The sequence below is a fragment of the Oryzias melastigma genome, linkage group LG15, assembly GCF_002922805.2.
Source record: "Oryzias melastigma strain HK-1 linkage group LG15, ASM292280v2, whole genome shotgun sequence".
Taxonomy (NCBI): Eukaryota; Metazoa; Chordata; class Actinopteri; order Beloniformes; family Adrianichthyidae; genus Oryzias; species Oryzias melastigma.
In genome coordinates this window covers 11,704,379-11,729,315 of record NC_050526.1, presented here as the reverse complement: position 1 = coordinate 11,729,315, position 24,937 = coordinate 11,704,379, and the positions used below count along the sequence as shown (strand labels likewise).

At 41.6% G+C, this 24,937-nt stretch overlaps 1 protein-coding gene across 1 annotated transcript in view; it reads right to left on the bottom strand.

Moving 5' to 3' along the window:
* The window catches only part of ttc7a (tetratricopeptide repeat domain 7A), an 80,218-nt gene that overhangs the window by 46,675 nt on the left and 8,606 nt on the right, over window positions 1–24,937 (bottom strand). Inside the window, exons 4-15 of the mRNA XM_036215455.1 lie at window positions 22,330–22,460; window positions 20,543–20,667; window positions 19,980–20,058; window positions 19,541–19,710; window positions 17,039–17,102; window positions 16,816–16,953; window positions 13,176–13,259; window positions 12,636–12,740; window positions 3,806–3,923; window positions 2,481–2,538; window positions 654–726; window positions 403–563 (exon numbers count right to left, since the gene is read on the bottom strand). Of these exons, the coding sequence (XP_036071348.1) occupies window positions 403–563; window positions 654–726; window positions 2,481–2,538; window positions 3,806–3,923; window positions 12,636–12,740; window positions 13,176–13,259; window positions 16,816–16,953; window positions 17,039–17,102; window positions 19,541–19,710; window positions 19,980–20,058; window positions 20,543–20,667; window positions 22,330–22,460 (1,306 nt within the window). The remainder of the gene's footprint in view (window positions 1–402; window positions 564–653; window positions 727–2,480; window positions 2,539–3,805; window positions 3,924–12,635; window positions 12,741–13,175; window positions 13,260–16,815; window positions 16,954–17,038; window positions 17,103–19,540; window positions 19,711–19,979; window positions 20,059–20,542; window positions 20,668–22,329; window positions 22,461–24,937) is intronic.

The window sequence follows — 24,937 nt, the reverse complement described above, 5'->3', positions numbered from 1 at the left end:
CTGGAATACTTTTAATCTGTAAATTGTTTAAGCTCCACTTTATAAGAAGAGAGACGAGTTTTTCCTTTAAGAAGTGATTGTGTCATAAAAACGTCACTCGGTCCGGGGTTGCAGCTGCAGCGTGCAAAGGGTAAGAGTGTATGCCGGGGAATCTGTACCGCAATGCAGCCCTCCACTCGGGAACGTCTAAATAAGGCGTCGAGTGTGTCTGTGCGATCGGCCTCCAACATAGCTGAGGCGAGACACCCAATCCCCACGGAGAGAGAGCTGTGTGGACGGGTCCTCCCTGCACCACCCACTGCAGCTCCTCTTCCTCCCAAGCACTCACAGAAGAATCACGCAAAGTTTCAGGGGTGCATCGACTGAAATCTCCTCAATTCATGGTGTGGGTGGGTTTTTTACTTGAGGTTGCTGGGGTGCTGGCTGAGAGCCAGGTTGAGGGTTTCCAGAGCGTGACAGTGATGCTTCTGGGCGCTCAACAGCAGGGTCAACAGGTGGAGGGAGTGTAAGTCATCCCCATGGAGTGATAACGCTGCCTGCAGGGGCTCCATGGCTGCTGACACCTTCCAAAGAAATGATTCTATTTTCAGATAAAAGTTGCAACAAACTGAGGATAAAAAGATCAAACTTTGGGGAAAAAAAAAAATTAGTACCTGCCGAACAATGGCCAGCTGTAGAGCCAGATACATAGAAATCTTTGCATCCTGAGGGTCTAGTGAATGTGCTCTGCAGAAGAACAACAGATATACAAACATGTCCGAACATCACAAAGTACATGACAAATTGTCCTAAAGTAAAGTGTCTAGGACAGGGGTCAGCAACCATTAACAGTAAAAGAACCTTTTCTACTGATCAAAACATAGAAGGAGCCACATAGTCTCACTTTAGAATTTAAGGAATTTGGATTTGAATTCATTACCTTTTTTTTAATAATATGAATTATGTCTATTTTTGTCATGAACAAAATTAAAATTATAAAAAGAACCTAGCATCTTTCAAAATGTTTTTTTTATATTTGGTAGAAGCTCAAATAACTTATTTTATAAAAGATGCTCTGTGCAAAACAGGATAATCTCAGTCAGCTCTGGACAGCTAGTAACCAATGTTGTGCAGCGTAAGATAATATCTGCTTTTAACTCATAAAATATCAAACTAAATTTGGAAACGAATCAAAAATTTGCAGTTTTTGCTGCTTCATCAAACAGAGAAAATACAAACCGCTCTAGAAATGAATGCAAGCAGCAGTTAAGAAACCTGGCTTATATAACCATCTTTGATTGACTTTTCCAGTTTGGAAACATTCTTCAACTGATAACTTCCAGTAGTTTGGATTTTGGTTACAGATGAGAGCAAACAAGCCCAGACCTCCCTCCATTTGGCCAGCTCTTCCACAAAATGCTGTGTCAGAACCAGCACAGACTTAAATTCCCAAGTCTAAAACTTGGATGCCTTCCCAGGAAGTTTTTCTAATGACATTCTTGTCTAATGTCTCGACTTGCTCAGTGAGATCTTTTTGGTGTGAAAAACTCCAACTGAGCTACAAACTCTGTTTTCAAGGAAAATCATGTTGCAAGATTTCCACCTGCTGTACCTGCTTTATCTGTTAGTCGTCACATATTGACGTTTGGTTAAAGACCCCTCACTTTTTGACATTTTGGGTGTCCCCAGGTCGTCATTTTTTGACATATTGGCTGCTACCATTAAATCACAGGTCCCCAACCTCCAGGCCGTGAACCAGAACTGGTCCAGTACTGTGACACAGTACCCTAACCCGATATCAGATTCAAGCTGGTACCAGATGCGGTGCCGGGCGTGAACCGGATGCGGTACCAGACACGAACCAGTACCGGATTAAGGTTAGGTACAGAGGACCAGTGCCAGCCGGTACCGCAGACCCTTGATTTCACGAACAGCCAGGATGCCAAAAAACGCCGATTTGGGGACACCCAAAACGTCAAAAAGTGACACGGAAGGGGCCTTCACCAAACGTCAGTATGTGGTGACGTGGGGGATGAGAATGTTTTGGTTTGTCATGGGCTCCTGTTGTCAACTATGGGGGTTTTGAAGACCCAAAATTCAGAGGTGAATGTCTAATGAACTCCTGTCACTCTGCAGAAACTATAAAAACAGCATTATAATATGGAGACCACTTGGAACACTCTCAAATAGCTTAAAAATGATCGGAGTTTGACTTTAGGATTTTGACACATCAAAAGCCATTTGAGGTTCATTCTAGTAAATACAAGTTTGGTTTGATTCTGCATCCTGTGAGGGGTCAATTTTTTTTTCTTTTACCAGAAACTGTTAGTGTGATGGCTGAGACTCCAAAGACCCTTTCCCCCTCATGTGCTCACAAGTACCAAAGTGCTGGGTGTGCATGACAAACACAAGGCTGAGAGACACACCATCTGTGAGAACTGAGAACCATGTAAAACATATATTCAGCAGCTGAAAAGGCTGCGTGTCAAAGTGAAACATACTTATTTAAAGCTTTCAGGGCCTTCTTGTTGAAGTCATTCCTGTCCTCTTTGAGGGAAGCTGCAGAGAGAACAGGTTTGGTTTGGTTATGTCGCAGAGCACACAAGGATTCATTCTCACACCTCTGACACTCCAGGGTCTCAACTCACAGAACATACAATGGTGCAAAAGTGTTTTTTGGTCGGCGATTCTGAAAGTTCTGTCACTTAAAAAGGTGAGAGAAGTCTATAATTTTCTTCATAAATCCACTTCAACTGTGAGAGACAGAAAGTAAACAGCTTTAAAGAATTTATTTGTATAATGGTGCAGTAAACAAGTATTTGGTCAATCCTAAATGTTTACGTTAATGCTTTGTGATGCAGCTCTGACTTAAAGGTTAAACATTTGCTGTAGATCTTCAGATTTTCACACACTGTAACTGCTATTTTGGTCCATTCCTCCATTCAGATCTTCTCTAGAGCTGTAATGTTTTGGAGTAAACAAAACATTTAACTTCATCTACAGATTCTTTATTGGATTAAGGTTCAGAATTAGCCAGACCACTCCAGAACCTCTAAACACTTTTGTCCAAAATCTCACCATATTTTTCTTCATCCTTTTCTTAATACAGATCAGCCGTCTGGTCCTTTTTCTAGAAAAGCTTCTCCAAACCATGATGTTTCCACCCCCATGCATCACAGTGGGTATAATGTTCTTTCGATGTAACCTAACATTCTTACTCCTCCAAACAGGGTCAGTGGCGTTTCTACCAGAGCGGTCTTATCCGACCACATGATATTCTCCAAGTCCTCCTCTGGATCATTAAGATCATCTGGAAAACTTTTGGTTCTGCAGTATTTAAATCAATGATGCGGTTGTGTTACTATAGCTACCTTTGTTGCTGTGGTCCCAGCTCTCTTCAGGTCATTGACCAGTTCCCCCGTGTACAATTTCAAGATCATTTGTCCTCCACCAGGTGAGACCTTGTATGAAGCTCCAGGTGGATGGGGGTTGTCAGTGATCTCGTATTTCTGTTATTTTCTGATAGTTGTTCCAGCAGGTGATCTCTTCTCATTGAGCTGCTAGTTTAGTGTAGATTGGTTCATTCCAGTCTTGTTCAGGTCTATAATCTTTTCTGGTGTCCTTTGACAGCACCTTGGTCATGGTGGAGAAGCTGTATTCTGTCTGTTTGTGGATGTGGACAGGTGATTTCCTGGAATTGTTCTTTTCCATTCTATCTTTCACAGTTGAAGTATATCTATTTATACTTGCAGAATCCTGACCAAGAAGGAAGACATGTGCTGTCTGTATCCCACTTGTTTGGCTCTATTGGTCAGGAGTTTCTTACCCTCAGAGGCCTGAAGACTGAAGCAAAGTCCCAGGGCCAGATAAGCTCGGGGCAGAAATTCCCCCGCTTCCTCCCCCATGGACACCACCCTCTGGGACAGAGTCTCAGCCTCCTTGAACTGAACAATAAACACAAACACTGTTAGCTTCTAAACACAGAGAAGAGTGAAACTTGAATCTGTCTTCTCTTATCTCCTCCTGATGGTTTAATGCTGATCTTTAAGGCTTTCATTAAGGTAAAGCTGCTTTTTAATTGGTCCAGCCATTACTACCAGAAAAAACCTGGAAGCAGAAAAAATTGGATTTTCTTGAAAAACATGACATTGTACTATGACACATAATATTATTTGGAGACCTCTATTTTGACTCTACTCAAACATATATGAGTCATATTCATTTATGAGTAAACATAGGATGTGGTCAGGTGATCCGCAGGTTTGTCTTGAACTGATTTGCAATTATAAAGTCAGTGAAGACTGACATTTAAAAATGCTCTTCATTTAAGTAAGATACTAAAGTTGTCGAATCGTTTTGCATTGAAATAAATAGGAATCAAGTTGCTTGTGTTGATTGCCAGAAGTACTTTTAGTAAAAGCTTTGTTGGGACTCATTCTTGCAAAATGATTTACACCTGAGACGCAATTTATTAATTGGCATATTTGCAGTTTTTTTTTAGATTATTTTTTGTAATGTTTTAAACAAATCAAAACAGAGAGATTAACAAAAGGATGCAAATTTACCTATGTGACTAATACAGTGGGGCAAAAAAGTATTTGGTCAGTCACCAATTGTGCAATTCCTCCCACTTAAAAAGAAGAGATTGGCCTGTAATTTTCCTCATAGGTATACCTCAAATATGAGAGACAAAATGAGAGTAAAATATCAAAAAATCACATTGTCTGATTTTTAAAGAATATATTTGTAAATTATGGTGGAATATAAGTATTTGGTAAATAAAATAAGTTCAAGTCAATACTTTGTTATAAACCCTTTGCTGGAAATGACAGCAGTCAGATGTTTTCTGTAGTCTTCAGAAGGTTTTCACAACCTGTTGGTAGTGTTTTGGTCCATTCCTCCATGTAGATCTCCTCTAAAGCAGTGGTGTTTTGGGGCTGTCACTGGGCAAAATTAACTTTCAATTCCCTCCAAAGATTTTCTATGGAGTTGAGATCTGGAGACTGGCTAGACCACTTCAGGACCTTGAAATGCTTCTTATGAAGCCACTCCTTCGTGACCTGGGCAGTGTGTTTGGGATGGTTGTCATGGTGACAGTCCCAGCGACGGTTCATTTTCAATGCTGATGGGAGATTTTCACTCTAAATTTGACCACATTACCCCATTAATTCTATCCTTTACATTGATCAGTCATCCTGATCCCTTTGATGAAAAACAGCCCCGAAGCATGATGCTTCCACCTTCATGCTTTACAGTAGGTATGATGTTCTTTGAATGCAACTAAGCATTCTTTCTCCACCAAACAGTAGAGTTCTTACCAGAACATTCTATTTTGGTTTCATCCAACCATTCTATATTTTCCCAATCCTCTTCTGGATCATCCAGATGCTCTCTAGCAAACTTTAGACGGGCCTTCACATGGTCTGGCTTTGGCATGAGGACACGTCTGGAACTGCAGGGTTTGAGTCCCTGCATATGGTGTGGTGTGTTACTGATGGTAGTCCTTGTTACTTTGGTCCCAGCTCTCTGCATGTCATTCACAGGGTCCCCCGTGTGGTTCTGGGATTTTTGCTCATCGTTCTTGTGATCATTTTGACCCCATGGCGTGAGATCTTGCGGGGAGGCCCAGATGGAGGGAGATGATCAGTGGTCTTAGATGTCTTCCATTTCCTAATAATTGATTTCTTTACACCAAGCTGCTCACCTATTGAAGATTCAGTCTTCTCAGCCTGGTCTGGGTCAACTATTCTGTTTCTGGTGTCTTTAGACAGCTCTTTGGTCTTAGTGAAGTTTGGAGTCTGACTGTTTGAGGTTGTGGACAGGTGTCTTCACCCAAACAGGTGTCATTAGTACAGGTAATGAGTGGAGGACAGAGGATCCTCTTGGTCTATTAGAGACAGGAATCTTGCTTGTTCGTAGGTGACCAAATACTTATTTTCCACCATGATTTGCAAATGAATTCTTTAAAAATCAGACAATGTGATTTTCTGGATTTTTTTTTCTCATGTTGTCTCTCAGTTGAGGTATACCTATGATGCAAATTAAAGGCCTCCCTTATCTTTTTCCATCCATCCATCTTCCAGACCGCTTCGTCCCTTTCGGGGTCACGGGGGTGCCGGAGCCTAACCCGGCTGCTGATGGGCGAAGGCGGGGTACACCCTGGACAGGTCGCCAGTCTGTCGCAGGGCCTCAATCACACACACATCCACTCTCACATTCACACCTAGGGGCAATTTAGAGTCATAAATTAACCTATGAAGCATGTTTTTGGACGGTGGGAGGAAGCCGGAGTCCCCGGTGAAAACCCACGCATGCACGGGGAGAACATGCAAACTCCACACAGAAAGGTCCCAGCCGGGATTCGAACCGGGGCCTTCTCGCTGTGAGGCAAGAGCGCTAACCACTGTGCCACCGTGCAGCCCCCCTTATCTTTTTAACTTGCACAATTTTTAGAAACCAAAAACCCTTTAGATGAAGTCTATCAAAGCAGGACTCACATTCTCCTCCAGTGTGCATTAGTGGAAGTGTACAGCAGGCGATGTGGCAGTCATGAACTCCTGATGGCTGAGCCTGGTGTGAGTTTAGTGTGAGAACAGTCTGCATGCATTCAGCTGAAGGACAGCTCGGAGTCCTTCAGCATGCACACATGCTCGCCCACACGCGCAGCAACAGACTGAGCCGAGCAGCACAGAGCGCAGGAAAAACACTGTCACTCCGAGAGGTAGAGCTGGAGGTGGGTGGGCAGGTGGGGAGGTGAGCAGATGAGGGCAAAGCAGACCAACTGCTGAGACACCCCCTCCCCTGCTCTGCTTTCTCCCTCTGTCTGTGTCTCTAAAAGCCACTCGTTGCTAGTTTCAACAGTTTTAAATAGACGATTGTTTTCTCCTCCTCCCATCTGAAGAGCTGCTCCTTCCAAATCTAGCAAGGCTGCTTTCCTGCCACTTCCCTGATCATTCCAGTTTTGAGAGTTTACCTGGAAATCAGAAATTAGTCGTGAATTTTCACTGGCTCTGTGAGAGGTTGACGTAAAAGAGAAAAATGTTGCGCAGACGGTCGGTCCGATGGCGCTGGAGAACCGTGGCCCATTTATGCAAAGCCACACTGCACCGTGACCATAGTGTCGCATTGTGATTAAAACTGTAAGCTCCTTAGTGTCTCTGACCTGCCATGATCTGCAGTCACTGACAGATGCGCTGTCTGCATTCACCCGGTGGCTTCTCCTTTCTAATCTGACCCCTTTTCTCTGTCAGCCTCATCCTCTTTTTTTTTCTCTGCCTCCACACTAAATTCTGCTGTTGTTTTCTCTCTTCTGAGATGCTGCTCTCTGGCTTTAAGTGCACAGCAGATCCTTCATAATCCACTCTGAGGCACAGCTGGGGAAGAAGAAGATTTTTGAAGGGAGAATCTCCAAATAAAAAGTTGAATTTCTGTGTTTCTGTAACAATGACTTAATAAAACATTCTGCTTAAGAAGAAGGTCATTGTTTCGCTGCAGTTTAGATGTGAGCACAACTTTGGCAAAATCGGTTTGACTTTGAGAAAGGAGTGAAGCGAGCGGGTGCTATAAAAAGCTATCCCAGTGCTTCCAACCCGAAATCCTGCTTTGGAAAAGTCAGAAGTAAAGATCAGGAACAATGAAGTCCAGGTTCAAGTTTTCTGTGCCTGCAGGACACAACAACCTGCTGCTGTTTTGACAACAAGTCTGGAACCTTTCCACACGCCCTCATGAAGAGAATTTCACTGAAGACCCGTCCTTAACGGAGAAACCCTTTCAGCCCGTTTTCCTCTCAATCCAAGACATTCTAAGAATGACACCTGAGGAGTTTCAGTAGAATGTAGGTACTAAAAGCATCACTATTGAGAAAAATGTCAGTCGACCAAGTGACCTCCTACTTTTAACAGTCTGCTCCCATTTCAGTGCCTCATGCATGTACCAGCCACCGTTTTGGAGTATAAGTCGTGGTTTTTACATAGTTTGGCCAGGAGTGTGACTTATATTCAGGTGGAACTTATATTCATTTTTTTTAAAAGTAAATATAGGCTCATATATTCATTATTTTCTTACTAACATCTAGTTGCTCTTTAGTGGTTGTTTTACGCTAACAACTACTAGAGGGCGCTGTAGGCGTGCATCAGTATTTGTTACTGACACCATCCAAAACAAACATGGAGGAGAATCTGGGGCCCGTTTCAAGAAGCAGGTTTTGTTGGAACTCTGAGTTCGTGAACTCCAAATTCAGGGAAACTCTGAGTTTCTGGTTTCAGAAACGGAGGTAACTTAAACCCGTGAAAGTGGGTGAAACCAAACCCGTTCACAAAGCGGGTTAACCTGAACTCAGAATCAATCAATATGGCAACTCACTCTGTGAACGTAACCTGGTCTGGAGCAGGTTTCCTTCAGGAAACTCAGAGTTCTCTGCGGTCTCCGCCCCCTCTTAAAGTGAAGGATGTTCAAATAGGACTTCCTCATTAACATTTAGAGAACATTCACATCAGAGACGTCACGTTTCCACCACGCAGGAACCGAAATAGCCTGTTCATTCATAGAGGATCATAGACGAGGAGGCTGGATTAACCCGGAGGGAATGGCGTTTACATCGGAAGAGGATTTTGAGGACGATTGCCTGACATTTCCCAATTCGTTTTTATTGAGCGATACTGTTTTTCCAGGGACTCACTATTAATAAAATTATTATTATTATTGTTTTGTTTATGACAACAGCATTTAGGTATTTGTGGTGTCACACCTGATAATTTTTATAACCACCTAACAGCGGTGAGGCTCGCAGGGAACCTAGCTGCATCTTACCCAGATGTGGCGTGCTTGCAGATAAATGCTGTTTATTTCTTCATCTCTTGGTATGCTGGTATTTCTTTAAGTTCGCTCCCCCTATAGTGGCAGCCATTTCTTTAAATAACCATAATCTGCCACAGGAATGGGCTAGAAACTTGATTTTTTTTTAACATCCTTATATGTTTTCTCTTCATGACTGTACCGGATTAAACCATCTGGTTGGCGGGATTCGGCCCGCGGGCCGTATGTTTGACACCTCTGCTTTAAAGTAAATAAACCTGATCTGTCGTCCGTCTCTTCAATGCATTGTAAACGATATTTACAGACAGTAATCAAGGTATCTGCTCCATGTGAGGCTAAAAAAATTAACAGCCAACAGAAGTTTTTAGAACATGTTTTTCAGAACAGGGATTAAGCATTGAATTTCAAAATAGAGGCAGCAGACGAGAACTGGACATATGAATCGGGTTTGATGTGAACGCAGAATTACGCCAGGCTTGGCAAAGTTATTCAGAAGCTTCGCAGTTTTCTCCCAAAAGTACAATCTATCCTTCAGTGTGACTTTATGATTTTTTTCTTCTTAATCATGTTTTTTTTTTGTACTACAGAGCAACTTATAGTTAAAAAATATGTTAATCAAACCTAGAACCGATTCAGCTTTTTTACATTTTTTTTTATAAACACTTCTAAAGAAGTCCTATAAATTAGCCCAAACTTAATTAAAGCTACAAGCAGCCTCATCATTTACTACACATCTGTTCCTCAGTCCTCTAAGAAAAAGATAGATTCTGTTCAGACTGAAATAGTAAAGTCTACTATATTGAGGTTCAAAGATCCACTCCGATCATCTTTTGATCTATTGTATTGTAAGCTCCCTGATCAGCTCCATTCTGATAAATCCACTCAAAGACGACTAGATCCATCTGAGCTATACGGATGGAAAGCTCCAATACTGCTCGCCATTTCTGTTCCACCACTAATGTTAGATTGGGGTTGTAATGGGCTGTAAGCTAAGTTCAATTTTGGCTAAAATGGCATAATAAAACCTAAAAGACCACTGGGAACGCTTTTAAATAGATTAAAAGACGATCGAAGAGAGACTCAAATTATTTTGAATTTTTACACGTAGAAGCAAATTTTTGTGACCTTAGATATAAAATAAGATTTATTATTTTAGTAGGTGCGTTTCGCTTTAGCTTTTCTTAATGCCATAACGACATCATACAATAGACCACATTTTTAATTGAACCAAAACTCATGTCTCACCAGTGCTGAGGTGGCAAATTTGTCAAGTTTTGTTCACATTGAGGAGGTGAGACTTAACATCATAGTTGAAGGGAGGAAAAAACGCCTTCTGCAGATCCAATAAGGTCCTTCACCCTCACCCTTAGGCTCATGCCAGAATAACAGATACAACCACTGACAACTTTAGCACATATACAGCGCGATACAGGAATAACAGCTTGAGTGACAACAGCCAATTTAAGTGCAGACAACTGGGTTGCGTCATGTGATACAGCGCGTCTGCTGCTGGTCAGCTGTGGTGAGTAAGTGCTGACAGTGATCCGTGGAGTAACTATGAACCAGTGACAGATTGTTGGAGAATGTGCTAGAACAAGTCTGATGAGTGGCAGCAGAAACTAGAAACGTCCAGCCCTTAAAGACCCCTTGTTGGGTTTGGGGCTTCGATGGCACACGGAGGGACAACTGCAGAAAGTCGTGTACGCCGTGTTCTGGTGTGTAGTTGTGACCAGGAGTCCTGTTCATGTTTCATACAACAACTTTTTTGTCACATATTTTTGGCTCTACAAATAAAAGTGTTTCTATTGGCTTTATTTGTAGAGCAAAAGTCAACACTAAATGAGAGATTTACCTTATCCAGTGCCAAAAACACGATGCTGTGGGGTTTTTTTCTACCCCAGTGTTACAATTCGGTCTCACAAACAGGATTTTTCATTTCACTTTGAACACATGTTAGAAATGATATTCAGAGGCATTCCTGCTGGAATCCAAACATGGTTGCAGGACAGCGGAGATACCAGACAGATCGGGTAACGGCAGCTGAGATAACCAGTATTTGCCACACAGTCCAGGACCCTGAGAAATACCAGGAGCCAAGCTTCTAACATACTGGACTGAAAGTCACAGTAAGAAGTACTAGTGTGTACTACACAGTTTTAACCTCTTACTTATGGGGCCAAATTTAGAAAGAACATTTGGACAATTATATTTCTAAACTCAAACTACTGCATCTTCATGATTGTTGGAGCCAGAAATCCTCAATAAGCAGTGATTGGTCAGAATCTGTCTCAGTCAATGTTTTCTATGGTGACCATTCTAGCCAATCAGGAGCAAGAGGACTACAACGTGGACCCATGATCCAAGCAGAGCGGAAATCCTCAACTAAAGTTCACGCTCAGAAATCACTCATGATTGCACTTGTGTTTTATTGTGAAAAATTTGTTATAATTTGAAAATAAACCAGATATTCTCATTTATCTTGATGTAACTTCCTCCCAAGATTGACGCGGATCGTTCGCGTGAGCTTTTTGTGGAGGACCACAATCATGCGATAGAATCAGGCGTTAGGGTTAAGGTTAGCTTCTGGATACAGTTGCAACATTTCCACTTCCGGCTGAGTTTAATGTTGTGTTTTGGCGCCATCTTGTCTCCCAGCAGGTCCCTCTCATCAGGACTGAGCTTGTTGGAAGTCAACACCACTACTACTTAAAAAGCAGAACAAAATCTGTTAAACGTTTGGAACACTATCACATATCTGATTGGTCAGTTTATAACGTGAATAAAATATCTACCCAAACACTTTGATTATCAGAGTAAAAAAAAAAACAAGAGCAAGATTACTTATTCTGACCAATTACTCTATAGAAGTCTACAGGATTTTGGCTCCTTGAAGCCAGCAGGTACTTCCTGATTGGATCACCAAGGGGGAGGGGTCACTCAGTCCAGGTCTCTATATACAGTCAATGGGTTAGATGAAAAGCAAATTTTGAGATTAAAATTTAACAGTAGGAATAAGTACACATGTTTTTAAGGAAGAACAAATTTTGTTTTTCTGTTATTTGGAAGAGAGATTTTATTGAGACAATTTAGTTCATTATTTAAAACCACAGAACAATGCTTCCTGTTTTATTTATTGAAAACTTCTAATTTTTTCCCCTCAGTTTTATATTCATCAGGGCAGACATTGTGATGTTCCACAAATCCTTAACATAGAATACATTTAAGGTTTTTTAATCTAATTATGATTCATTTAAAAGAAAGGTTTCATGTTTCCAAGAATCATCACTTGCTTTTTTTCTTTATAACCCTGAGCCTCTCAATTTATTAATTGATCGATTAAATAAATTAATCATGTTTTACTCCATTAAAATATGATGAGCAAAAGTTAAAACATAATCTTTAAAAATGTAAAGTGTTTTTGGGGGCTTTTTTAACAGCTTTTCCAGTGAAGTTTTAGAACAGAGTGGTCATCTTTACACCTATCTTTGGAATCCTGGTTTTTAGATCCTGTTTATTTTGCTTCTGCAAAATAGCAGCGTATTGCTTGGTAGGGCCCTGTAAGGTTTAGATTTACTCTTTTGGTGTTAGAGTTGGACATTCAGAAATGTGAATTATAGGTTTGACTCAAAATGAAAATTGTTTCTTGAGAAGGAACATTTTTTGTTGCTTTCTCCAACCAAACACTTCAAAAAAGAGAATAGCTCCACCTACAGACGTGCGTGTGTCATGAATTGCTGCATGAGCTCATGTTTTATGCAGTGCACGCTCCTGCTGTGTGTATCTGCATGCAGGTGTGTGCACGCTGCGTGCATAACATGCAGGTGTATGCCGTCTGTATTCACCCAGTGCAGCTGATCGATGCAGACTTTAGCAGCCAGCAGAGGCAGCGAAGGGTCCTCGGGTCTCATCCTGGCACATTCTTTGAACACAGACACGGCACCGACCCACTGAAACGCACACAGACACAAATCCTGATTCATGCTCTGACTGCAGCCAATCACGGCAGACAAGTGTTGTAGACGCACGTGCACGGCCCTAATAGACCCATTTGGGCTCACAGTCACTTAATACATGTAGGTCAATCATTATTGGAGGCACACTCACACCAGAGGCAGTCCTAAATAGAAGCGGATCTGACGACACTTAGGCGCTCCCCCGTCCTTCTAGGGAGCCGACTATTTCTAGAGATCTCCATTGATCTGCCAGATCAATGACGTGCACACACGTGCACACACGTGCACACCGATGAGCAGCAGTCAAGGTGTGGCCTCTGACGTGAATTCCCTCCATCATCTCGATGTTGGGTGCACACGTGGAGAAGTGGGAGGAGCCTGAGGGAGGATGGGCGAGGTGATTGAATATCTAAGGAGAAATGAGCTCACCTTTCCCGCCGCCATGAGTGACAGGCCCAGCTGGTGCCAGAGGTGAAACTCGGTGAATGAAAATTTCATGGCTCGCTCCAGACACTGGGAGGAGGGAGAACACAGACAAAAGCGTGGTTTGTTAGCGAATGCAGCAGGTCGACGCATCCGCAGCATCTTTCACTTTTGTGGAGTCATCCAGCTGGATGGTTGCACCTAAATTTGGGAACCCGCTCACTGTTTCCACACACAATGCGGTGACAGACGTGAGTGGGGCCCGCTCAGCGAGACGCTGTCAGTCATACAGACGGCGGGCCGAGCAGAAGAAAAGCTTTTCCTGTTATTCTGATTCAATAATGTGCTCTCAGTGGAATAGCTGCTGACCATGAGACACGCAGACAAAGAAATCCTGCTGCTCAGGCCAGAAGCACCAAATCAGCCTCAGTGGGATCTAATTAAATAAAGACTGAAATATTTATGCAATAATATGAAACGCGTAGGATATTTTTTTCATAAGCTGAGCAGAATGGCGTTAGCTTTCTTCATGTTTGAAGGCAAAGCCACGTGAAGTTGTATTTGCTTCTGCATGGCAGAGCTGACCCTTGTTAACACTGTTAAATGAGGACACGATCCATTACAAATCCCTGTTTAACACCTGCAGTTACTGCAGAGCTGCAACCAGCTTCAGCCAAGAGAAGCTGAAGTTCATGCTGTCCTCCAAGTTCCAAACAACAACAAACTTTATATAAAGTCCCGTAATGTTTGATTTATTTAAAATCATTCCCACTTGTCTTCTCATTAGGATTTATTCATTATTTTACAGCCTGCATCGTTTTCTAGGACATAGCTTCTGTACAGCAGCAGGAGTTCATAACTGAGTTGTGGGCGGGACCATTAGCGTGGAAGTAAGCTTTCACTGATATCCCATCATCCTTACACTCTCTCCTCCTAGCTTCCAGCCCCTCACAACCCCAAGCTAACATTAGCGGTGCAACTAGCCACAAAATTTGGTTTCGGTACCTAATCTGTGCCAATTTCAGCACTTCAGTGATAAAAAATAATGTCTCCATCTTCCCAAATCAACATATTTTCATTCCCAAGTCACATATTGATGCATGGTTAACACCTCTGCGTCAAACATCGATGTTGTCTGTGTCGTTTTTTGACGTTCTGACTGTTCCTATTAAATTAGAGCTCCACAACCTACAGAGCTGCAAACCGGTGGCCCGCCCCTCTTTTCACCGGACGGTGAATTCTCTGCTCGCCGCCTGTCAAACAGGTGATCCTGAGCTAGTCTGAGGAGTTGCCGGGCTTTGATCTCACTCATGACAGCCGCTTCCGATGTTTCTGTGTCTCTGTCACTGAGTTTGAAGGCTCATTAAGGTTCTGCATTAACCCGAGAGGGGGAAAAATGAGGGACTTTTTTTATTATTGTCATTGTCTTGAAGAAAATATGTTCAGGATCCGAGCAGGGCGCCCGCACTCCGCCCTCCGCGCAGCGGCTGTCTCTCTCCCGCCGTGTTGAGCGAGCTCCGAGCGAGCTTTCTGGCTGCAGCCAGAGAACCGCCGTGCTGCGACAGGACAAAACGCTCGTATTGGATTAGTATTTTACTCGCTGATCAGGTCACTGAAAATGTCACGTGCCCGAAGCTGAGTTCCTGATTGGCTGATGGCTGATTGCAGGAAAGGCAGTAGAATTGTCTAGAACTTTAAAGTACTGAAGGAGTAGAAGTGATTGACATGTCCTGAGACAAATAAACCTTCAATGAAACTAAGCACCAAAATCTGGCACCGTTTGCAGCAGCTTCTTTCACTTTCAGTAGACCAGCATAAATCATAACGGTTCCTACTTGGAACCAAACTTCGGTGCCCAAATTCTAGGTGCAACAAAAATGGCGAACAATATCAGAGTTATTCTGATCCGGAGGCCAGCTCAGACGAGGAACAACCACGGAACTAATCTATTTGTCTGCAAGTGGATCCGAATAGTAGGTAAAAATCGCTTATTTGGCTCAAAAAAATATTTCAAACTTCTCAAATGAAACTAAAATGCAAATGTAAAAACATAAAGGACCTTTTAAAATTATTATGGGATGGCCACAGGATCCTTTAGCTTGTTGGCCCTTTTGTGGCAAAGTGTGAAATTTGGCGATTTCTACCTTTTCTCACATTATAGTAAAAGAAAACTTTAGCTTGAGTGATCCTGACAAAATTTCACACGCATGCCACCAGCTTTAAGTTTACAAACACAACCAAAGATTTATTGACCTTTGACCTCGAGGACAGGCAGCCATCTTGAATTTTCCGAACAAAACCACTTTTAAAGGAAACACCATATTAAAACTTACCCAAGGAATAATTTATTGCCTCTTCATCGCTCAACGATCATTGAAAATTTACTTGGGAAAAATTGTTGTAAACTCCCAAATGTGCCGTTCTTCTGTTTCACGCACATTTTGTACCTAAATATTGTGAACATTTAATACATAAATGATTTGGTTCAAACTAAGCAAAACAACATGATATATGAACATATTAGGAATGTGGGATGGTTAGCAAAAAACCTCTGTTACCAAGGAAATTCAAAAGTTTACTTAAGTTGATACTTCAAATAGTTATTTAGACATGTTTGCACGCCCAGGCAACCATAAAATGAAATGGTTGCTATAGAGATAAAATCAACAGAAAGGCGGCCATTTTGAAAAGAAAGTGTTTGGTTTTTTTTCCCTTAATTTGTCACATGTCGCTCTGACCAGGTTACATGTGACAAAACAGCTAAAAATGGGGTAATGGGGAGTGGCAAGACTAATTTGGACTTTTTTTTGTGTCCTTCTAACAGACATACTCTGGTTTATAGAAAAGAGCAAATTCTCTTCCTATATTTCCACCAGTAAATGTTTTCCTACAAATTTTAAAGCTTTTCAACGAGAAATACAAAAAAAATATTTTGTTTAGTTTTTCTAAAACTAAACCACAAATAAACAAAATATCTTTAAAATCAACTGAGATTTACATTTTTTTTGTCTCATTATTTAGCTGTGCAAATGTTTTACAGCACCTGTGAATATTAACATGTAAAACTCATGTTTTGCATGTTAGAACAGCCATCAAAACCAGATGACACATAAAACTTCCGCTCCAGATAGAACATGTACATCAGTCATGTACTGTAAAACTCTTCTCCTGTAGTACGTCTTCATCTCTGCACCGTGACAACATCCCTGTTTGATACGAGGCTGAATTAGAAATCCGAACATGTTTACACAGATTCATTAAAGCGACGGGCAGACTCCTCTCATCAAATATGCACGGCGCCGACTGCCTGACATTTAGTTCTAAATAAATGGCGCACTCTGGCCTCCTCAGTAAATCAAAGCAGCCGTGTTGGTGGAGCTGCCTCGGCGTGCGTCCGTGTGTGTTCATAATCAAATGACTGATGCCTTCGGAGAGTCAGTCGGACAGGTGTACAAACCTAATTTGAGACAACCTCTCCAACTTCCCACATCTGGTTAGAGGTCACATTAGGGGAAGTAGCCGAGCTTGAAAAAGGATGGAAGGAAGCCGTGGAGGAGGAAGAGAATCCCTCTTTTTCCAAAAGTCTGGTAAAGTTACTGTTGCCCCCCCCAGCAGACCTCCTTTGTTGTGTTTGTGTGAGAAGCACCTCAGACAGCATGGCATACTGCCCCCTCCTGGCCATGCCGATGCTGAGCAGGTCGTACACGGAGGTGGCATCCTGCAGGCTGGCCTGGCGGGCCTCGGCCTGGTCCGGCAGGCGGCTGATCACTCCTTCTCCGCTGGTCTGAAGAGAGAGAAACAGAACAAAGAGGAGAAACGATGGTCGGTCTGACTGTCCATTCAGAAACAGAAGCTGAAAGGCGTCTCACCATGGACTCTGTGATGAGCAGCAGCAGCACAGCCTCTTCCACCACGTCCTGCGGACAGAAGCAACTGCCAGGACACAGGAAGCAGGAAAAAGAACAAAACAGGAAGTTTAACTCTCTGTCACACACACACAGGTAAACAAGATGGTCCAAACGAGGCTGCCAGGAGTGTCTGGTTTCTGTTTCACCTGTAGAGCTGTAACACAAGCTTGGATGTATCACTACACTGCACTATCTCCAGTATCACACACACTCAGCTTGTGTGTGCGTCTCAGCTGGCTTTTCAAGTCGTTTGTTTCCATTTTCCTCCCTGCACAGCTCTGTGTCACATTAAAGGACACTTCCACCACACACTGTAGAGCCCAGGACAAAAGAACAATACAGAGGCAGAGTCCTCCTCAGGCTGAATTCTCCTGTTTCTGCACTTGGTCTAATCTCAGACATGGGTTTAGATCTTCACTTACGATAGTGGGGGCTGGATTAGTCATGTGGCAGTGACTAAGTATGGCTCTGGGGCAGAGCAGCATCCCTGCAAAGATGGAAACCCGAAGTAACAAAACGCTGAATCCCATGGAAATGATCAGAAGAACCCAGTAGGGGGAGAAACATGGACCTCAGCGTCTGTTAGGGTTTCATGGTGGTTTAAGTTTGAGCTAACCTGGTAAACAATGGAATGTTAATTATGCAAAAACTATTGATACTGTAGGGGACAATGGAAGTAAGCTCAATACCTTTTCCTGCCTACATTACTCATAATACTTGTGGTACAAGATAATATGTTGCTGCTACAGGTTATCCAGTTTAACAAAGTTTAGGACCTTTAATCTCTTAAGACTTGAGCTAATATTTAAGATAACTCTCTACACAAGTAGTCGCAGAGTACCAGTTTAGCCGTTATTGTGGAAAAGTCCAAAATGTGAGGTTTACAATGGTGAAGAAGAAGAAAAAGAATAAGGAGAAGAGGATGAAGAGATTCTATATTAGACTTCTCTTTTCTTTTTTTCTCTTTCCCAGATATGTGTCAACAGGTTGGACGGACGGATGGATGGATGAATGGATGGAGGGACAATATCAATCAGGATAGATGCTGTCCATCTGATTTTAGGATGCATCCTATGAGACCAGGAGTCTTCAACCTGCAGCTCCAGATCCACATGTGACTCTTTTATCTCTCCATGTGGCTCCCTGACCAACATAAAATAAGTCATGGAGACTGCTGATCCAGACATGTCGACCGTCAGAGTCAGCAGCTCCTGATAATGTCTGTCTAACCAAAACTACCTAAAGAAAACAAATAAACAAAGCCTGAAACCTAAGACTACCAAGATCCAACCCCAAACTAAAATAACAAAACCCAGCAGTGTAAGATTGTTGAGGGGAAAAAGAACAAAAAGAAAAAAAAATGTAAAGTAAGGATTACTTAATTAGCATTTAATTAGTTTAGATCAGTTAAATTTATATATTGATGGCTGAGGTGAACATAGATGATAAACTACGTAGGTTTTTACATCCTGTTGACCTGAAGACGTCTAGTTTTCTTAACGCTGCCTCCAAAATACAAAGATTTTATATGTAAAGCAAAAGTTTGGTAAAAAGTTTGATCTTTTATGAGTTTAAAACACGTATTATCTTAGAAACTGTCCAGAGCTGCACTGAGATGATCCTGTTAGGCACAGAGCATCTTTAATTTTGAAAATAAGTTTTAAAAAATCCTATCTTGAGAGATGCTAGGTTCTTTTCATATTTTTGATTTAGTTTGTGCCAGAAAAATAGACATCATTCATATGTATAATTACAAAAAAGAAGGTCATAAATGCAAATCCAAATTTCTTAAAGCTAAAGTAAGACTATGCGGCTCCTATGTTTTGATCAGTAGAAAATGAGTGAAGATGGCTCTTTTACTGTTAGAGGTTGCGACCCTTGTATTAGATGGACAGAAAGATGGGGGGGGATTATTTGGGATGCATTAATGGATGCATGGATGATTATCAGATGGGATGGATGCATTGATGGATGGATGGATGAGATACTGTTGTCAGTTCTCAGTGAGTTTCTTTGGTTGGACGCCACAGATGACAGAAATGCAGACTGAGGCTGACAGAACATCAACCAAACTGGACGGCACTTTCACCGTGAAGCTCAGACCCGCCGTGTGGTCAACGATCAGGGAGTCACGTAAAGCCAAAGGTGTAGAGAGACGCCCCTGTTCAGGGTTTTTAAGGTATTACCAGGTAACAAAATTAACCCACGATTTGAAAGACTGAACCATTTTCTTCATGATCTTTTAATAAAACTTTGTAATTAAAACTGAAATGAAAATGTGACATTGGTTGATGTCTGGTACTGTGAAGTCCTTCTGCTCTTTAGGAATTAGCTTTGATAATCCAATTCCACTTAGAGCTCTTCAGGCCCCGCAGACCAGACGAGCCGTGTCATCGGATGAAGCCGGGCTGAAACACAAACTGTCTGGGAGCACAAAGATGCTGAAACGCAGATGACACCGACCTGTCGGTGCTGTAGCGCTGGGGCGGTCTGACGGTGGGGTACATGGCATCTTTAGACGCGGCGGCACCCTCCCTCTGAAGCCAGACTGGGGGTGGCGGGCCCAGTGGGGGCCAGTAGCTGTCCTCCCCCACAGAGCTCAGCAGCACCTCAGCCAGCTTTCTAGCTGCAGCCTGGAAAGTTCATAAACCCATAAATCCTTTTTCCAACAGCAGACATGTGGCACAAATAACTCAGGTATGAAAAGTCTAAAAATAAAGACAGAAACATGATAAGTGGAGTGATCAATTTTTCACACGTATATCACACGAGAACGGGAAAGTGAATGAATTATTCACATACAGTCAGTGTCAAATGAGCAGAGTCTGGCTGGAATTTTATGAGCGAAGGAAACGTGAGGGCCAGACTCTGCTGGAGGTAATAGCTCTGACAGGTGGATCACCTTCCTGAAGCTCTGGGACCCTCGTGACTCCACCACCCTCAGCACCCTCCGCAGCTGATGGACGCCCTGCGCCAGGTGACTGAAACACAGGAAGAACTCCTCTTTAAACACTTTGTCAGTCAATGACAGATACATTTTAATTTATATCAGAGGATATATTCTCTCAAAATACAGAGAAGTAGAAAATACATTTCCAGGATAAATATGTATTAGGAATTAATTATCAATATTCAAAATATATAAATGACACAAGTTTATTTTAATGACAACAAATTGCTATTTCAAGATTAATAAAACAAAAGAGAACAAAAAATAAACCTGTATTGTGAATCAAATCTAAAAATATCATGTTTTCTAATTCAATGTTCCACCAGTGAAAGTGAAAACACAAGAGCCTTGATTAAGTTTGGGGATTGCAATCAGAAATGTTGAACAAGAGCAACACTGACATCCGCTGGTCAAAACTATAATTGCACCCAAAGTGGATTTAAGGGAGCATGCAGCAGAATAAGTTAAAGCTGAATCCAAAAACAGATTTTTTCTATAGAAAGGCATCCTCTCACCCCCTCTGCAGCAGACAAAGATATGCACTCTGTAGAGCCGCCTGCAAGAAGTAACCAAGGTCAAAGTCAATATGTAAAGGGTGCAGACTGCCTTTGATGGTCTTGGCGTGAGGCGTTGTTACTGTCTGTAGAGCAATCACAAAGAAAAAACGTACAGTTAAAAAAAACAAAACAAACCAGGCTGATTTATGAAAGTAAACTGTTATGTTTGTAAAAAGGCAAAAAATGTTTTATAAATGTTGATCTAACAAGTTTAATCCCTACAGTTCAGGAGAAAAAGAAATAATGAACTCATATTAGAGCGGACTACAGAGCAGCTAAAAACAACATTTCTCAGATTCCTTGTGTTCCATGCCTCCATGTCAAAACAATTCTCAAACCCTGGAGATATTTGTGAAAGACTAGGCTACTAAAAAGAGGGATTTATGAGCAAAAGTCAAGTTTGGATCACACTGAACTGCAACAGCTGTTCTAAAAAGATAGCACTACATTTTCAGATCTTTTGGATCTTTTCTAAATTCTTTAAAGAGCTTTACTTTTGTGCCGTTCTAAATATGGTCAAAAGCGCACCGATATTTTTGACTCTGAAAGCAGATGCAGAGTTATTGCAGATTTCATTTCGAATCATTCTTGATTTATAAATGAGTCAAAGAAGTAATTCAAAATATTATCCTGAAAGTGAAATGAGCAAAACACAAGCATGTAAACGCCAGGAGCATTACATCTATGCTTGTTTTAAATTAAAATCTTTTTACTTTCTTTTAATTTTATTTTAATGATGACATTTTTACTATTTCTTTTGATTGTTTCTTTTAATGTTTTATGTAAAGCACTTTGAATTGTCTCTGTACGTGAAATGTGCTATACAAATAAACTTGCCTTGCCTTGACCTACATTAGGTCAAAAGTCTGAGCATCATTACTGTTTTTAAAAGTCAGTTCTTCTAAGCTCAGAATGACTACAATTTTTTGTATTTTTACACAGTTTTGGGACAAGCAGGAGAGGCATCCAAATACCAAAGTTTTACAACCGTCTCTAGCTGTTTCTAGATGGTTAAAACATTAACCATTAATACATTCAACAGTTGACCCAATGAAGAAAAATTTTTTTTGTTTTTTTTTTTAACATGTTGTTATTGAATTTTTCTTATGACGGAAGACATATGTAAAGAAAATTAAGCTCAAAATAAGAATTTTTGAGCATTTCTTGATTTTGATCCTGGACGCATCCTTGTGAATCAGGAGCAGACAAAAAAAAGCAGTTTAAAAAGGTTATTTGTGATGTAGAAAATGTGTGGGCAGGCCACAACATCCCTGCTCCACCCCGTTCTGATACATCCACTTGCAAATAGATCCATGAACATCTTTATTTTCTTCGTCTAAGCTGGAATCTGGATCAAAACTGTACGGCTGGATAGCTCCAACATTGCTCGCCATTTTTGCTTTACTGAAATGTCATGTTGAGGTTGTGAGGGGCTGTAAGCTAGCTGGAGAGCACGAAAACAGAGAGCTCTCAGCTGTGGGTGACAGGAAGGGGGGCTGGGTTGCTCCACACCAACAGTCTCCCCACAATTCCATTTCTATGTCCTAGAAAAAGATTTTTAGATGTTGGGTAAATCATAACTGAAGGACCACAGGGAATTATGTTTCAATAGATCAAAAGATGATCAGAGTGGGACTCTAAAGAAAAAAAAACAGAAAGAACTCAATAATAAACTCTTATAAATTCTGGTGCTGACAGCAGTCGAGCTTCACAAACCCACAGAAAGCTTCATGACTGAAACCCACCTTATCCAGCTCCTGCAGGTAGGACAGAGCTGCGTCTCCGGCCCGCAGGAAACACGACAGACTCTCCTCTTCTCGCTCTGAGAGGCGGACACGGGACACAGAAGACAGGGTCTGATGGTCCAGAGACAGACCTGAAACATCAGCAGAAACACTTCATTCCACTGTGACTCCTGCAGTCACTCCAGGTTAATAAAAACGTCTTTAATATTATTAATAAACATGTATTTGTTAAATGATCTGCAGTTGGAGTGCTAATGACCAGCTATGGAACCAAATATGATGAAAAAAAAAATAGTTAAATAAAGCACAAAAGAGGTGAGATTATATACATTTGCTTCCTCAAACTACTTTTTGAGCACATATATTTACAATCTTTTTGACAAACTTTTGTTTTTTCGATTTTTTTTATTTTTATTTTTCCGAATAGGTCTAACTACTTTTATTTATTTTTTATTTTTCTAGCATTTTTTTGTTGTAATTACTCGAAATAAATCAAATCTCAACACCAGTCCAGAGTTCCTGCAGCTGAAGCAGTTTTCTGTTGTTCTGTTTGGCAAAGTGACAAATGAGCTCACTTACTGAAAGATTTCATAGGATATTTTACACGTATTTACGAGATAATTATGTCCAAGAGTACAAGCGAAGTCCCAACTACTCCAGAAAACCAGACGCTCATGACTGCAGATGGACTTTCTGGTTTGAATCATCTGAGAGATTGTGAACTTTCTGAGACGGAGGGGCGACGCCACCGGCCCGACGCCGGGCCAAATCAAATAAACAGACAGCTGTCAATTCTCCTGACGTCATCTAGCAAACATTCACATCTGACTTTATTCCCACAGCACAGAAGTCACAGAGAAGGAGAAGCTCCCCCCGAGTGCCCCACACTAAACTTCCTGAGAGTCCTCTGTGATTTTCAGTGGGAGAGAATTAAAAACAAACAAAGGAAATCTAAATCTGACAGTTATTGCAAGAAAATGATATCCTGCTGCAGAAGAATGAGGTCATATCCTATTATCAGGAAGTGGGGAGTATAATGATGATTAGTGAAACCAGATTATGAGGGACATTATATTCTGTGAATGGCATTTTAGGCCTTTAAAAGGTTCTGGGTGTTACGTAACTGGAATATATTTTTGCTTTAATGTTTTTTACATGCAGTCACTCACTGTTGGATGTCTTTCCTTGCGAGTTCAAATATTCTTGTATTTCTAACAAATGAGAGAAGACGGAGACACAGAGGAGCCATATTTTCATATTTCCTCTTTCAAAACTGACATTAATGTTAAAAATTCCAATTACAGCTCGGAGAGGTCACCCGCATAACTTTCCAATCAAAGTGATGTTTTCCAGCTTGCTCAGTTTGCTTCCACAACTGGATTTCCTGACTCATCCCCATACAAGGTAATTCTGATTTCAGTGATCGCTCCTGGCAAAAGGATGAAGAGTTCAGTTTGTTCTGTGGTCTTTAAACAAATCCTCCAATTCAGCCCCGCTGTGGGTTTCTACTGCTCTTGGGAGTTCAGAATATTACAGCTACAAACGGCTCAAAACGAAGATAAGATTCATATCTCACGAGTCCTTTTAAGGTGTCACCAGAAAAAGCTAAGACTCACAGTCCTCTAACAGTCATCTAACAATCATCTATTGGTCGTCTAACAATCGTTTAACAGTCATCAAACAGTGAACTAAGAGTCATCTAACTGTCATTTAACAGTCATCTAACAGTCTTCTAACAGTCATCCAATAGTCATCTAACAGTCATCTAACTGCCATCTAACAGTCTTCTAACAGTCATCTAACTGCCATCTAACAGTCCTCTAACAGTCATCTACCAGTCATCTATTGATCGTCTAACAATCGTTTAACAGTCATCATAAAGTCATCTAACAGTCATCTAACATTCATCAAACAGTGATCTAGCAGTCATCTAACCGTCGTTTAACAGTGGGCGTCCGTGGTGCAGCGGTAGAGCGGTCGACTCCTGATCGGAAGCGAGTGGGTTCGACTCCCGCCTTGCCCGCCCATGTGTTGAAGTGTCCTTGGGCAAGGCACCTAACCCCGAATTGCCTCTGGTGGGACGTTGGCGCCAGTGTTCGGCAGCGGAGCCACCACCAGTGTATGAATGTGTGTGTGAATGGGTGAATGGGTCTGTGACTGTGAAGCGCTTTGGGCCCTCGAAGGAGGGTAGCAAGCGCTACACAAGTATACGCCATTTACCATTTAGCAGTCATCTAACAGTTGTCTAACAGTCATCCAGTAGTCGTCTAACAGTCATCCAATAGTTGTCTAAAAGTCATCGAACAGTGATCTAACAGTCATCTAACAGTCATCCATCAGCCATCTAACAATCTTCAAACAGGCGTCTAACAGTCTTCAAACAGTCATCTAAGAGGGATTGAACAGGCATCTAATAGTCATCTAACAGTCGTTTAACAGTCATCTAACAATCATCTAAGAGTGATCTAACAGTCGTCCAACAGTCATCTAACAGTGATCTAACAGCCATCTAACAGTCATCTAACTGCAGTCCACCTCCTGCTCTAAATGGTCAGATGAACTGATTTGACTAGAAACAGGGTCCACCGCTCTGCAAAAGTTTAACTGA